General features: G+C 43.5%; 1 protein-coding gene across 1 annotated transcript in view; it reads left to right on the forward strand.

Annotated features, from left to right (window-relative positions):
- Positions 1-17,544, forward strand: part of NME8 (NME/NM23 family member 8) — an 843,103-nt gene that overhangs the window by 362,111 nt on the left and 463,448 nt on the right. Inside the window, exon 7 of the mRNA XM_086967295.1 lies at positions 4,986-4,996. Coding sequence (XP_086823421.1) covers positions 4,986-4,996 — 11 coding nt within the window. The remainder of the gene's footprint in view (positions 1-4,985; positions 4,997-17,544) is intronic.

The following is a 17,544-nucleotide window of genomic DNA, read 5'->3' on the forward strand; positions in this document are numbered from 1 at the left end:
AAAAAACCATAGGTTTCACACCAGTTATAGTTAGGAATTAGCATTTAAAAAACCTATTAAATTCACTGACAAAACCATAGATTTCACACCATTTATAGTTAGCTGGAAATTTTACTGACATAAAACCATTGAAATTCCCACGTTATAGTTAGTTGGACTCACTATAAATTGCGCGCCTGTAATGCACTGCTGATGACGTCACATATTACATCACTCATTACATGGTCAGTGACATCACTCATGACATCACTGATGACACCATCCAGTGAATGTGTGTCTTTCTGAAAAATAAATTTGTTTTATATATGTATTTGTAAAGGTCGATGGAAGAATAAATGTTTAAATAAGTGTGTAAATGGATGTTTTTTTAAAAAAAAATTGGTTGGGTAACTGGCTTATTACGTGTATCTTAGTGAATACATATATTAGCGAGTATTGTTTAAATATTTAAATGTTTGTATCAGTGTTTCTCTTTGTGTATAAGTGGCTGCAGGGGTTGGTGACTGACTCACTGTTTGTATGTGTTTTGAAGACAGCATATGTGCAGGACTGTATGGGTGGATGAGTGTGTATATGTGTGTGTTAGTGAGTGAATGACTGTCTCACTAGTGTCTTCATTAGTAACGACATATGTTTTAATCTAGTATATGTGAGTATTGATGTATATAAGTGAGTATAGTATATATAGTGAGAGATTGTAGAAGTTCCTGTTTAAATAAGTATGTGTTTCTATAAGTGATTGTTTAAGAGAGTAAGTATGGGTAAGTTTCCTTAGAAGTAAGGTGGTAGTGTGTGTATAAATGTATATGCAAATAAATGGATGTTCAATAGTTTATTTGCATGTGTGAGTATGTGTGTGAGTAACTTTTGGATGACTGCTGATGTGTAACAGGATGTATAGGTGTATCACTACATATGATGAGTGAGTATATATATGAGTGACTATATAGAACTGTTGGTGAATGAGTGGATGTGTATATAGATGGTGGAATTACTGAATTGGTTGTTGTTACTGGTTTGGGTATCTCCATTTTTTTGAAAATGTTTGTTTCTATTTTTGAATATGTGTTTCAAGCGTTACATTACACTGAAATTAGGTCTGTCACTCTGTCACAAGGATGGTGTCATCAGTGATGTCATGAGTGATGTCACTGACCATGTCATGAGTGATGTAATATGTGACGTCATCAGCAGTGCATTACAGGCGCGCAAGTTATAGTGAGTCCAACTAACTATAACGTGGGAATTTCAATGGTTTTATGTCAGTAAAATTTCCAGCTAACTATAAATGGTGTGAAATCTATGGTTTTGTCAGTGAATTTAATAGGTTTTTTAAATGCTAATTCCTAACTATAACTGGTGTGAAACCTATGGTTTTTTCAGTGAATTTCAAAGGTTTTTTAAATGCTAATTCCTAACTATAACTGGTGTGAAACCTATGGTTTTTTCAGTGAATTTCAAAGGTTTTTTTAATGCTAATTCCTAACTATATAAGACCTGAAAGCCCACCAGGAATCTCCAGTATGCGCCAGGGGACTGCATTGCAGAGAGGTGTAATGAAGCCACAACCCTTTTTACACCTCTCTGCAACGCAGCCCCCGTGCATGTTTGAAGAGGGGGAACTAATTCCCCTTGCATACTGGGGGCCCCTGGGGGCCAATTAGCCCACCTGGAACCTCCAGTATGCGCCAGGGGCTGCATTGCAGAGGTGTAATGAGACTATGCCCCTTGTTACACTTCTCTGCAACGCAGCACACTGCCGCGTTTGCAGAGGGGGAACTAATTCCCCTTGCATACTGGGGGTTCCTGGGGTCAACTGGTCCACCAGGAGCCTCCAGTATGCGCGAGGCTCCGCGAGGGAGCTGCATTGCAGAGAAGTGTAATGAGGCCACACCCTTGTTACACCTCTCTGCAATACAGGCCACTGGCGCGTTTGTAGAGGGGGGACTAATTCCCCTTGCATACTGGGGGTCCCTGGATCATATCTGCCCAAACACCGATATTCCGAACGATTGTAAATTACTTTTACTACTCTCTACTACTCACTCTACTATTCACTCTACTACTCTCTACTACTCACTCTCTGCTACTCTCTCTACTGCTCTCTACTACTCTCTACTACTCACTCTCTACTCTCTATTACTCACTCTCTACTCTCTACCTCTCTACCTCTCTCTTCTTCTCTCTCTACTAATCTCTACCTCTCTACCGCTACCTCTCTACCTCTCTACCTCTACACCTCTACCTCTCTACCTCTCTCTACACACACACATATACACATATATGCATATATAACTGCTACTTTTAAAACTGTCATTCTTTTTCCCCATGGTACGCTCCCCGGTACGCTTACCGGTGCGCGTACCGGGCGCTCACCCCGCGAAAATCAAAAAATTTTTTTTATTTTTTTTTTGCTCCGCGGGGCCCTTTTATGGCCCCCACATCAAACCTAGGGGGTCAAGGGGGGTCTACTCTGCCCCCTTATGGTCATTTCCCTCTTTGTTTTGGCCACCTCTCGTGTCTCGATCCTACCGAGACACAAGATGGCGGCCGCTCCGGACTGTTTAGAATGTTTACAGACACCCCAGAGCCAATCAGCTTTCTGCGCGCAAGTCGCGGTAAGCGCCCGGTGCGCGTACCGGTGCGCGTACCGGAGCGTGGCTATAGATATATATATTTTTTTGAACCTTAATTACTCAAAATCCACTGGAGCACATATCTTGAGACATAGCAAAGGCACATCGGGCTACCAGTCCCTACAATTTTGCCAAGTTTGGTGGAAATCCATTCAGCCGTTCGGGCTAAAAGTGAAATCGACCGCCCTATGGAAATTAACATGGGGAAAACGCGTTTTGGGACCCCCCTTTTATCTCGGCCCCCGCTTGACGAATCCCCCCCCAAACTTTCAGGGAAGGACCGGAACGCCGCGAGGCCATTTTGAGGAAATTTTGAGGCAGATTCGTCAACCGGCGCCAAAGTTATTCCAAATAGAATTTTGAGATTTAACATTGAAAAAAATACTAACTATAACTACCTACTGGCGACCGCCAGTAGGTAATATATATATATATATATATATATATATACATATAGGGAGGGACGCTGGCAGAGTCTCCGCGCTCCCCACTAGCCGGTACCTGTTTGTGTGCTCCTGCTCTCAGCTGTATTTTAATTTGCTAAATTTTAACTTGTGATTGATACATTTTAAAAACTATTGCACACTCACCGCTAAGACTGCGCTGACTTCCTGGGCCTGTGCTCGATTCTTCCCCTGCCCCACCCCGGTCCGACACGGCAACCAGTGCCGCTTGAGCGGAGGGCGGGACAGGAAGAGCCAGTGACCCCACCCACACTCTCGCGCCGTTAGCGCTCTAGCAGATCACTTCAGGCAGGGCATTTAAGGCGGCGAGGAGCTGCGGCAGCTTGCGGAAGGGAGGGACGGTGGCAGAGTCTCCCCGACCCGCTTGTGCTATCTGCTGTGACTGTGACAGCGCTCCGCGCTCCCCACTAGCCGGTACCTGTTTGTGTGCTCCTGCTCTCAGCTGTATTTTAATTTGCTAAATTTTAACTTGTGATTGATACATTTTAAAAACTATTGCACACTCACCGCTAAGACTGCGCTGACTTCCTGGGCCTGTGCTCGATTCTTCCCCTGCCCCGCCCCGGTCCGACACGGCAACCAGTGCCGCTTGAGCGGAGGGCGGGACAGGAAGAGCCAGTGACCCCACCCACACTCTCGCGCCGTTAGCGCTCTAGCAAATCACTTCAGGCAGGGCATTTAAGCCCTCTCGTCGCCCAAGCGCGCAGCGATTGCGCGCAGGGGGCGCCTTAGTCGCGCCTGAGACGAGCCAGAGAGGAGCCCGTCTGTGCCCGTCCGTGACCGAACGGGGCCAGGGGCCATGAACCCTACTTCTGTTGCCTCCACCTGCAGAGTAGTGGACAGACTAAGGTATTCTTCCAGTGACTTACGCAACCTGTGGCTCCCACCTCCTAAAGGCTGCGCGCAGGATGCCGGCCCATGTCCCGGGGGCCCGTTTTCCTGCAAACATTGTCACTTTCAGTCATATCCTGGTTTCCCCCTTGTAGATACTCCAATCCCTGAAGACTTCAGCCCCTTGCCCCCCAGGGGTAACAGCATACTATGTAATGTAAGATCTCTCCCGAAGCATCATTCGGAGGTTTGGGACTTAATACACTCAACCCGCCCCGACTACTGCTTTTGCACCGAGACCTGGCTTAAACCCCACCTGGTCCCTGCTATCACCTTGGGGGTCCCTTCGGGGTATAAGATTCTCAGGCTAGACCGCCCTGTTAAAACCGGTGGCGGGGTCGCGGTAATCTACAAAGACACTTTTACGGTCACTCTTCTTGACCAATGCTGTACTAACGACATTGAGATTCTGGTTTTTAAAATTGGTTCCTCGCCCCTAGCTTACTGGAAGGGAGCATTGGTGTACCGCCCTCCGGGTCTCTACACTGAGGCCTTGACCATCCTTCTGGAGACTCTAGCTCCCCATATCAGATCAGGGACTAATTTCGTACTCCTGGGGGACTTCAATGTCCACAGCGAACTATCTGACAACGCTGAGGCTTGCAAACTGCTGACTGATCTATCTGCCCTAGGCTTCAAACAGTGCAACCGGGGTCCGACTCATCAGGCCGGTCATACCCTCGATATAATTTTATCTAACTCTCACTCCCTGACCTGTTACCCCCCAACACAGGTGGAATGGACCGACCACTTTATAATCAGCTTCTCCCTCCCCACTCTCTCGAAGGAACGCCCCCACCCTGTCCCCCTGCCGCTATGGCGCAGGCAGTGGCATAAGGTGTCCGCTGATACTTTTAGAACGGCCTTTATACCTCCTGATTTTCTCCCCTCAGACTCCCCCAATTTGGCCTTGTCCAAATTCAATAATGCCTTGAGTACGGCGGTCAACCTTATCGCCCCCCTAAGACGCTGCAATCAGCGGTCGGACCGCAAGCAAGAACTATGGTACTCGGACTTACTGCGTGCGGAGAAAAGGACCTGCAGAAAGTTGGAGAAATCCTGGAGATTCTCGCGCAGCACTATTGATAGAGACAGGTATAGCTCAGCAATGAGACTCTATCATAAAAACATCAGAGCTGCCCGCAAGTCCCACATTATCTCCCAACTCTCTGGGGCCGGCAACGACCCCAAAATGTTGTACCAGGTGCTCTGCACATTCACCAAGCCTGTCGCTTGTGACAGTGCAGAAGTGCTGACCCAAAAACTGTGCGATGACACTGCCGTTTTTTTTTCGGATAAAATTGATGTTATTTACCGAAATATCTCCCAATCAAGCCCATCCACGGATGAAAGTGTCCCCTCTCCCAGTCTCCAGCCTGGAACAGCCGGCGCTGCTCCAGCCACACTATCATTCATCCCTGAGATAACCTTAGACCAGGTCAACTCCCTGATTGCGACCATTAAGTCTGGTAGCCCAGTAGATCCTGTACCTGCCCGTGTCATGCACCTCATTGGGAGTGTCCTTAGCCCCTGCATTCGGACGGTGATCAATCGCTCCCTGTCTGAGGGACTGGTCCCCCGGGTGTGGAAGGAGGCCATGGTCAAGCCTATCAGGAAAAACACCGCCATCCCCTGGTCAGATATGACCAATCTGAGGCCAATTTCCCTTCTGCCGTTCATCGGCAAACTGACGGAGAAGCACGTCAATCACCATCTTTCCAGCTTCATTGAGCAGACCGGCAGCCTAGACCATTCTCAGTCCGGGTTCAGGCCTAGGCATAGTACAGAGACTGCCCTCCTCTCCGTCACGGATGCCATACGCCTATCTCTGGACAGAGGGCTGTCTGTGGTGTTGGTGCTGTTGGACTTGTCCGCAGCATTCAACACCATATCCCACGCCATTCTCCTTACCAGATTAAAGGAGATAGGCATTGACAGATCTGCCTTGGCGTGGTTCACCAGCTTTCTCTCAGAGCGCACCCAGAAGGTGAATATGGGCTCCTTTAGTTCCACCTCGGCTAATATCATCAGAGGAGTCCCGCAGGGCTCTTGTCTTAGCCCTACGTTGTTCAACGTATATGTCTCCTCTCTGGCCAACATGACGAGGTCCTTTGGGTTTATGCCTATCTCCTACGCTGACGACACGCAGCTGCTGTTTACTTTTAAGACCTTTACCCCGGAGATAAGACAAGCTTTCTCCAACGGCATGACTGCAATCGCCAGCTGGATGGCCAAGAATTTTCTACAGTGCAATGTGGGAAAGTCTGAGGTCATGTTATTTGGGGAGGCGAGAATCCTCTGGACCCCAGATTGGTGGCCTTCCAGCCTGGGTCAGGCCCCGCTCCCTAAACAGGTAGTAAAAAACCTGGGGGTTCGTCTAGACCATGACCTTACCCTTTCTCATCATGCCAGCACCACTGCAGGGTCCTGCTTCCATATTATTGGCCTCCTTCGGAAGGTGTTTCCCCTTCTACCTGACGACACTCGGAAGACCTTGGTCCAGGCCCTCGTTTTGAGCCGCCTGGACTATTGTAATGGCCTACTTTTAGCTGCCAATGAGGGAGTGCTCAATAAACTACAGGTGGTGCAGAACACCGCGGCTCGGCTGGTGACCAACACCCCCCCCAGAACACCGTCCCTCCCCCTCCTTAGGGCCCTTCACTGGCTTCCTATCCGGAAACGGGTAGAATTCAAGATTTGCTGTGTGATACACAAGAGTTTACACAATCTGGGACCCTATTACTTGGCGGATAAATTTGTTTATCACCGTCCATCCCGCATCCTTAGGTCCACCAACCAACTGTTACTTCAGGTTCCCAGACATTACAAGACCAGACAGGGAGGCCGCGCCCTCTCCATCATGGGTCCACGTCTATGGAACAACCTCCCCCTTTCTCTTAGAGAATGCCCGAGTCACTCAGCTTTCAGGAAATGCCTAAAGACAGCACTATTCTAGGAGGAGCTCTCTCGACCTGTTCACCTCACAGCTCCGCGCGGAGATACACCTTCGGGTGTGATGCCGGCGCGTAATAAGCCTATAGATAAATAAAATAAATAAATATATATATATATGTATATATATATATATATATATATATATATATATATATATATATATATATATATATATATATATATATATATATATATATATATTACCTACTGGCGGTCGCCAGTAGGTAGTTATAGTTAGGATTTTTTTCAATGCAAAATCTCAACATTCTATTGGGAATAACTTTTGGCGCCGGTTGAGGAATCTCCCTCAAAATGTCCTCAAATTTGCCTTGCGGCGCTCCGGTCCTTCCCTGAAAGTTTGGGGGGGATTCGTCAAGCAGGAGCCGAGATAAAAGGGTGGTCCCAAAACGTGTTTTCCCCATGTTAATTTCCATAGGGCGGTCGACTTCAATTATAGCCCGAGCGGCTGAATGGATTTCCACCAAACTTGGCAAAATTGTAGGGACTGGTAGCCCGATATGCCTTTGCTATGTCTCAAGATATATGCTCCAGTGGTTTTTACGAAAATTAACTTTGAAAAAATATATATTGGGCTACATTGGTCTATATATATGTTAGAGCCCAAATGTAGCCCAATTTAGCCCAATGTAGCCCAATGTAGCTCAAAGATGGCCACCAGAGACAAAAAAAAACAAACGTAGCCCAAATATCAGCCAGATGTAGGCCAACTATAGCCCAATGACAGAATGTCCCAGAGTGTTCTAAAGAACAACTAGAGCGCTAACAGTCTTACTTATGACAAAAGTATGGCACACCTGAAGTCATCTTGATTGGAATAAAGTGTTAACACTTAAAACATTTAATTTGCAAAGGAACAAAATGAGGGGGTGCATTTTGCCATAGAAATTATGATTAGTGCTGAAGAAAGAAAAATGAGGGCACATTTTGAGTGACTTCTCAAATCCTCTTATATTTCATTTAAAAAATTCTGATATGCAGTCTCCCAAGATGGCCACCAGAGACAAAAAAGCCCAAATGTAGCTCAAATATCAGCCAGATGTAGCCCAACTATAGCCCAATGACAGAATGTCCCAGAGTGTTCTAAAGAACAACTAGAACGCTAACAGTCTTACTTATGACAAAAGTATGGCACACCTGAAGTCATCTTGATTGGAATAAAGTGGTAACACTTAATACATTTAATTTGAAAAGGAACAAAATGAGGGGTTTCATTTTGCCATAGAAATTTTATATATATATATATATATATATATATATATATATATATATATATATATATATATATATATATATATTCACTCAAAAAACCATAGGTTTCACACCAGTTATAGTTAGGAATTAGCATTTAAAAAACCTATTAAATTCACTAAAAAAACCATAGGTTTCACATCAGTTATAGTTAGCTGGAAATTTTACTGGCATAAAACCATTGAAATTCCACGTTATAGTTAGTTGGACTCACTATAACTTGCGCGTGTAATGCACTGCTGATGACGTCACATATTACAACACTCATGACATGGTCAGTGGCATTGGTTTTCATTGGTTTTTAAATGCTAATTCCTAACTATAACTGGTCTGAAACCTATGGTTTTTTCAGTGAATTTCATAGTTTTTTTTAATGCTAATTCCTAACTATAAGTTTCACTTTATAAGTAAGACTGTTAGCGCTCTAGTTGTTTAGAACACTCTGTCATTGGGCTACAGTTGGGCTATATTTGAGCTATATTTTTTTTTTGTCTCTGGTGGCCATCTTTGGGCTACATTGGGCTACATTGGACTACATTTGGGCTACATTTTGGCTCTAACATATATATAGCCCAATGTAGCACAATACATATTTTTCCAAAGTAAATTTTCGTAAAAAACACTTAAGAATAGGGCTACCAGTCCCTACAATTTTTCCCATTTTTTTATTTATTTATTTATTTATTTTTGAAGCGCTCCCGGTGCGTGCCCCGGGGAGCGCCCCAAAAAGCGTACTTCTATGAAGCGCCCTGGGGCGCGCTCCGGGGAGCGTCCCGTAAGCGCCAATATCGCGAACGAAAACATGATCGTGACATATCGCGTAGCCGCGTCCGCGTGATACGCACTGCGTAAGCGCACCCGGAAGTACTCGAGCGAATACGATCGCGCAACGTAAACATCCGACGCGCTTACGCGACGCGACCCGGGGGCGTGTAGCGTAAGCGCGTCGGGTCATGTGACCTGAAAATAACACTTTTCATTGGTTCATAACAGTTTTGGTTTCATAATGATGAAGCCCCTGTTCTTGTGACCTGAAAATAACACTTCTCATTAGTTCAGGACAGTTTTTTTTCCAAATGATGAAAGACCCCACCTTTTTTCCTTATTCTGACTTTGTCCTTTGACTGAGGAAGACCTGTTTGTACCTCTCTGTACCTTTTTGATCTTTATAATGGCTTCAGTAGCAGCAGCAGCTGGTGCATCTGCCCCACCACCACCACCACAACAACCAAGAGGACCAGCTCAAGATTACATTGGTGGTCAACAGGAGGAGGAGGAAGAGTAAGAGGAGGAGGGGAGGAGAAGATGGCTGCCTGAACAAAATACCCCATACAAGCCCAAGTCATACATTGTATGGGAGTTTTTTTCACTCCCAGAGGGCAAGAAAAAAGTGAATGCGGCCAAGGTAACTTGCCTAATCTGTAAGAAGGGGCAACCCAAACAAAAAAATTCCTTTGGTAACAATACCATGATTCGACATATGACCTGTAAGCACCCTAACAACTATTCTCGTGCAGAGCTCAGGGAACTGGCCAGTAACCTCCCCCAGTCTTCAAGGACCACCTCCCAAAGAAACGAACCCACTTCATCGGGACCAGAAACATCAGAGATGATGCCTTGTATTCAGCCACGATTTGCTGATTTTAAAATCACTTGTACTGCATGTGGCAAGCTTATCGCCTATGGTGAAAAGATCGTAAAGCTCATCGTCCTTGCAGGTGACAATCACAAGTGCCCCAAAAAGAAGTAATTTTTTGGGTTTTTTGTTTTTTTGCTCCAGTTGAGCCTGTTTCAATTCCCTTTTTTTTGTTTCTCCCCCTAAAACAATAAAAAAAATATATAAAACTGTTTTGAAAAGCCAAAAAAAGTACAAAATGTTCCAAAAACACAAAAAAATATAAAACAACAAAAAGAAGAAAAAGAAAAAGTTCTTTTTAGAACTACCTCCAATTTCTAAAAAAAGGCTTCATTTTTTAAAAACTCTGTCATTCTTTTTTCCTCATAGTACGCTCCCCGGTCCGCTCCCCGGTGCGCGTGCCGGGCGCTCCCCCTGCGCAAAACGAAAAAATATATATATATTTTAAATGCCCTGAGGGGCCCTTTTATAGCCCCTACATCAAACCTAGGGGGTCAGAGGGGGTCTATCCCTGACGCCTTATTGTCATTTCCCCCTTTGTTTTAGCCACCTCTTGTGTCTCGATTTTACCGAGACACAAGATGGCGGCCGCTCCGGACTGTTTCGAATGTTTACAGACACCTGAGAGCCAATCAGCTTTCCGTGCGCACCTCGCGTGGCGCGCCCGGAGCGCTCCCCGGGGCGCTCCCCGGGGCGCTGCCATAGATATATATATTTTTTTGAACCTAATTTACTCAAAATCCACTGGAGCACATATCTTGAGACATAGCAAAGGCATATCGGGCTACCAGTCCCTACAATTTTGCCAAATTTGGTGGAAATCCATTCAGCCGTTCAGGCTAAAAGTGAAATCGACCGCCCTATGGAAATTAACATGGGGAAAACGTGTTTTGGGACGCCCCTTTTATCTCGGCCCTCGCTTGACGAATCGTCCCCAAACTTTCAGGGAAGGACTGGAACGCCGCAAGGCCATTTTGAGGAAATCTTCAGGCAGATTCATCAACCGGCGCCAAAGTTATTCCAAATAGAATTTTGAGATTTAACATTGAAAAAAATCCTAACTATAACTACCTACTGGCGACCGCCAGTAGGTAATATATATATATATATATATATATATATATATATATATATATATATATATATATATATATATTCTTTCATACCATGCTCATACGATTGAAGAAGGCGCTGACTCCGTGAATCTGAATCCAAACTTTATTTCTTAGATCAGTGTCTGCTTAGACGCGTTTCGGCGTTGCCGCCTTGTTCACTATATATATATATATATTCACTGAAAAAACCATAGGTTTCACACCAGTTATTGTTAGGAATTAGCATTTAAAAAACCTATTAAATTCACTGAAAAAAACATAGGTTTCACACCAGTTATAGTTAGGTGGAAATTTTACTCGCAAAAAAACATTGAAATTCCCACGATATAGTTAGTTGGACTCACTATAACTTGCGCGTGCAATGCACTGCTGATGATGTCACATATTACATCACTCATGACATCACTCATGACATCACTCATGACATCTCAAGTGACATCACTGATGACATCATCCAGTGAATGTGTATCTTTCTGAAAAATAAATATTTTTTATATATGTATATCTAAAGGTTGATGGAAGAATAAATGGGTAAATAAATGTCTAAATGGATGTTTTTTTGTGTAAAATTGATTTGTTAACTGACTTATTAAATGTATCTTAGTGAATACATATATTAGCGAGTAATGTTTAAATATTTAAATATCTGTATCTGTGTCTCACTTTGTGTATAAGTGGCTGCATGGGTTGGTGAGTAGCTACATGAGTGTGTGTATATGGGTTATTAGTTGTTTTTTGGAGTATCAGTATCAGTGTCTGTATGGTTCGGTGGGGGATATTACTTAGAGCACAGATGCATGAATGAGTGACTCACTATTTGTATGTATTTTGAAGACAGCATGTGTGCAAGACTGTATGGGTGGTTGATTGTGTGTATGGGTTGGTTAGTATGTAATTTTATAATTCATTGTTTAAAAGAGTAAATATGTTTCCGTTTCTGTAGAAGTATGTGTAGTGGTGTGTATATAGCAGTATAATCAAGTAAATGGTTTTTTGATAGTTTATTTGCATGTGTGAATTTGTGTGTGAGTAACTATATGGTGAGTATTAGTGTGTAACAGGATGCATAGGTGTATGAGTACATATGATGAGTAAGTACATGCATGAGTGACTATATAGAACTGTTGGTGAATGAGTGGATGTGTATGTAGATGTTGGAATTACCTAACAAGTTGTTGTAATTGGTATTGGTTTCTCCCTTTTTAAGAAAATGTTAGTTTCTATTTTTGAATGTGTGTGTCAAAGGTTATTTTATGCTGATAGGAGGTCTGCCACTTTGTCACAAGGATGTTGTCATCAGTGATGTCATTTGAGATGTCATGAGTGATGTCATGAGTGATGTAATATGTGACGTCATCAGCAGTGCATTGCACGCGCAAGTTATAGTGAGTCCAACTAACTATAACGTGGGAATTTCAATGGTTTTATGCGAGTAAAATTTCCACCTAACTATAACTGGTGTGAAACCTATGGTTTTTTCAGTGAATATATATGTATATTTATATATATATATATATATATATATATATATATATATATATATATATATATATATATATATATATACATACATACATACATACATACATACATACATATATATATATACATATATTCAATGAAAAAACCATTGGTTTTAGGCCATATATAGTTAGGGATTTGCATTTAGAAAACCTTATTTTACTCGCATAAAACCATTGAAATTCCATATATAGTTAGATGCGCTGACTATATATCGCGCACCCGCAATCCACTGCTGATGATGTCACATATTACATCATTCATGACATGGTTAGTGACATCACTGATGACATCACTGATGACATCTCAAATGACATCACTGATGACATCACTGATTACAACATCCAGTGACTGTATGTTTCTGTAAAGTTAAAATATGTTTTACATATTGAAGAATGAGTGGATATATAAGTGTCTGGATGAAGGATTTACTAGGTGCATGACTGACTGATTGAGTGAGTGATTAAATGTGTCTCACTGAGTGCATGGGTTAGTGACTAAACTGTTTTAATTTGTGCATCATTATATCTGTTGTTCTACAAACTGCTGCATATGTTGATCAGTAGCTATATGAGTAACTGTATGGGTTATTGATTGGTTGTCCAAGTATTTGTATGGGAAACTGAGTGTGTGTGTATGGGTGGCTGGGAGGTGTGTGACTCTGTACATAGATGTGTGAGTAGTTGATTCACTATATGTATGGATTCAAAAGTGCATGTGGAAACAGCTGTATGGGCGGTTGACTGTGCATGAGTGTATTAGTGAGTGAATGGATATCTCAGTGCTACATGTCAAAGTAAGTACATATGTAAAACACAGTACATGTGAGAGTTGACATCTATAAATAACGGTGCATAAGAGCCAGTGAATGTGTGAGTGGCTGTATGGATCATTGTGAACATGTATCAGAGATTGTATAAGAGAGTAAAGTAAATATGTGTTAGTATATGTTTGAATAAGTAAGGTGTGTATAACTGTATAGTTGAGAAAATGGAGGTGTGATTGATTTTTGGCATAACTGACTAGGTGTGTGAGTAACTCCATGGATGAGTGACAGTCTGTGACTGTCTGTTTACACTGATTGTATCTAAGGTTATATTAGAGTCTGAAGAGGTTCATGGTATTATCGCATGAATGATATCATCAGTGATGTGATCAGTCATGTCAAATGAGATGTTATCAGTGATGTCATCAGTGATGTCATTTGAGATGTCATCAGTGATGTCATCAGTGATGTCACTAACCATGTCATGAATGATGTAATATGTGACATCATCAGCAGTGGATTGCGGGTGCGCGATATATAGTTAGCGCATCTAACTATATATGGAATTTCAATGGTTTTATGCGAGTAAAATAAGGTTTTCTAAATGCAAATCCCTAACTATATATGGCCTAAAACCAATGGTTTTTTCATTGAATTTTCAAGGTTTTGTAAATGCAAATTCCTAACTATATATCGACTATGACCTATGGTTTTTTCTGTGAATTTCAATGGTTTTTTAATAGCAAATATCAAAAGCTGTCAAATGTCAAGTACGTGATAGGTAAAAACGTTTTCGTGTTTATGCACGCTGATGTGCTTTGAACGCTGCCCCCCCCCCCCACTCCCCTCTTTTCTCTTAGTAGTACTCTCTCTTTGCAGATAGTGAACGGTAGTTAACGCAGACCTTTACCCCTGTTGTAATCCGTCGTACCTGCTTGTCTTTCCATTTGATTGATTATTATCCAAGCATTTACTGTTTTAGAATTGGTTCTCTTTGGATCATTCTCTATTTACAAACAAGCACAAAGTCGCAATACTCTGTTTAGTCTTTGCAGATAGTGAAAAATCGTGTAAAAAAATAAAAGTAATCGAGCAAAATCAGTAGACCACTAATTCGATCTCTTTTTGACCTCGGTAAAATACAAACATTAGGAACAACCCTTCATGAGAAATACGAAAATAGTGAAATGAACTGAGCTCCACACCATGAGGGCTGCAAGACAGCTCGACTCCGCCACCCACCCCGCCCAAAATAACGACAAACCCTATGCAAATATTATAAATATACACAACACACCAGCAAAGAAACAGGGTAAAACATTTTATTAAATAACTATTTACATAACTACTTTATACTTTTTATTGCCCGATCCGGCTAGCTCAATCGATCGAGCATGAAACTCATGCACTGATAGCAAGCGTTGAGAGTTTGTAGAACGATGGCTTCAGATTTTCCACATACGGTGTAGTGGCGCGAACTGGCAGGGGGTGTTTGGATTCTACCCCTTCCCCAAATAAGATTTTCATACGTGAATGTTCGTTCATGCTTTTTGTACCTGAGTTGCTTCCATGTCACTGCCTTACACAAATGGCATAAGTCCTGGTTGTTGAGTGCCATACTTCAGAGTTCTAAGCAGCTCTTGTAACACTGTTTAAAGCTTATTTGCACCTGCTGCAGCTTCACTATTCAAAGTAAGTGGGGTCCATTTGTGGACCTGACTGCATTGGAAAACAATGTGATATGGTGCCTCCCTAAACCGCTTGACGGAGGCCCCCGAGGGGCGGTGAGATGGCGCGGACTGAGAGGGGGCGCTTGGCTCCTGCCCCCTCCCCAAGTCGTGTTGCTCTGGTGTGGCCTGAGATCGCCCCCGGCATAGGCGGCCGGCTCCCGGGGTCCGGCGGAATTTTTTCCCTTTTGATGACTCTTCCATTCTGGACCTTGTCCCACAATCCGTTTGACCTGAAGACACGCTGTCGTGCGGCGCCCCTTTACCGTTTTAGTTGCCATTCCGCCCGCTTTTGGTACTCTGTGCCTCTTCCGCCATTCAGCTGTTTACCGCCCGCTCTTGCAACTACAACGTCTCGCTCACCATGTAGTTGAGTTGCTCCCGCTCTTAAGATTTAACCGAACTTTTTGGACTGCTGAAAGCGGTTGTATTCCGACCGCTGGTTGGTGGAGACATTTTGACTATATTCTGGACCTGCATTGTCGCGTAATGCGTCATATGACGCGACGCGTTAGCGCACCCGGAAGTGCTCCGGTGCGCAAGGCGCAGCTTCCCGGAAACGATCCAGAGCGCGCCGCGCAGCGCGTAACGTAAGCATAACAGGTCATGTGACTTGTTAATAAAAATTTTCATTGGTTCATTTTACTTTTGTTTTACTAATGATGTAAGTCTAGGTCATGTGACCTAAAAATAACACTTTTCATTGGATTAAAACATTTTTTTTCCCAAACGATGAAAGCCCCACCTTGTTTTTGGATGTTTCAGACTGAAGCTGGCGTCACCATGAGAGCACCACCATCTCGTAGCTCCGTCGTGGCCATTCCGCAAGCAATCATGGCAGCCGCTCCCCACCGGAAGCCTGCGGGAGTCGACGGCCCCCAAGACTTTTGTACAATCTTCAAAGCTGAGGGGACGCTTTCGAGAATGGAACCCAAGCCCTGGCAGACAAGCGTCTGAGTTCCAAGGTGTCCCAGGGCCATTTTACTGGACCAGGCCCAAATCCGAAGAGCCGGCCTCCATTTTAAGAGTCCTGTGGAAGCCGCCTATCGCTGCACCGCAAGAGTGGGAGCAACTCAACTACATGGTGAGCGAGACGCTGTAGCCGTAAGAGCGGGCGCTAAACAGCTGAATGGCGGAAAAGGCACAGTGTAGCAAAAGCGGGCGGAATGGCGACTGAAACGATAAAGGGGCGCCCCACTACAGCAGACAAGCCTCCGCCATGTGCTTCAAAACTGCATATGTATCTCGTGATATCAAGGTTCGGCAACCAGTACACAACAAGCAGTTACGAGTCCCATTTACACCGGCACCATTTTGGGCGCGGCCGGGCAGGTCCAGGATCTAGTCAAACATAACATATGAGGCTGACGTCTCTGAAGCAGTTGACGAACAGCAGGACATAGCAAATAAACATGAAGTCTCTAAAGCTGTTAACTCACTGCAGGACAAAACAAGTGAACCTGAAACCTCTGGAATAATTGTCGCTCAAAAGAACAACACACAAAACTCTGTAGAGCCTGAAGAAAAAAAAACAGAAGGGCACTGTAGTTTCAGACACACTTAACACTAATGACTAAACAAAGATATCGTCTGTTTATGAAGCAGTTATCATCTTCACAGAATTGACAAAGAAGTGTGCAGACACCAATGCTATTAAGAAACACAAGGAAATCCTAACGCATCAGCATTCTCGGAAGAGGTTGACACAGATAACATCTTAAGGAACAAAGTAAGACCTGTTCACTCTTGACACCCCAGGCGCTGTGTATGTTGCACTATAGTGCTGCATCGAGAAAACGGACAACCCTATTGATGTGGATTTTTCATTATTGATTATTGTAAAGAAATGGCGACTCCCCCCTTTAGCAGATTAGCTAAATGTTTGCGTAATTTAGGCATAAAAGTTATATTATTGTTGTTGTTGTTGTTATCGTTATAGTTCTGGTTAATTTCAAAAAATGGTTAAATATATTTACAGTTTTTGTTGCGTTCGTTATATTTAAAAGTTAATAAAGTTTTAAAATCTAACTTTGTTGGAGTGCTATATATGTTTAAAAAATCGGGTGAATGGGGCCTTGAATCGGGTTATTGTCATGTGTGGGCTTTGCAAGTGTACTGCTACAAGATCGGACATTTCAAACTCAAATGCACGTTCTTTTTCTTACCTTTCCGAAGCATGGAGCGCAATAGCAGGCAGAGAAAGGGTGATGCACGTGTTGAACACTGCCTGGCCTGGCAAGTTGCTGGAGGAAAGGAACATGGCATCAGGTGCTTTAAAGAACATAATAAACTTGCAAATACGGCTCCCCCAGGAAGCCAGCCAGTAAATTAATTGTTTTAAGGTAGCCTAACTGAGTGCTCAGTGCTAACCATGGTCCCTTCCCAGCCACTTCCACTGCTGTTGGTGTTCTCTACCCGAGCAAGTTTTTTTCTTCCCTGCCCCCTTACACCAAGGTTTTCCATTTATGCCACCTCCTGATCTGTGACTGCACTACTTCCCTACCCACTTGTAGCAATGTTGCCCGTTCCTGTCATATCCTGGTCTGTCACTGAACTTCGTCCCT

This window comes from Lissotriton vulgaris, chromosome 4_1 (genome assembly GCF_964263255.1).
Source record: "Lissotriton vulgaris chromosome 4_1, aLisVul1.2, whole genome shotgun sequence".
NCBI lineage: Eukaryota > Metazoa > Chordata > Amphibia > Caudata > Salamandridae > Lissotriton > Lissotriton vulgaris.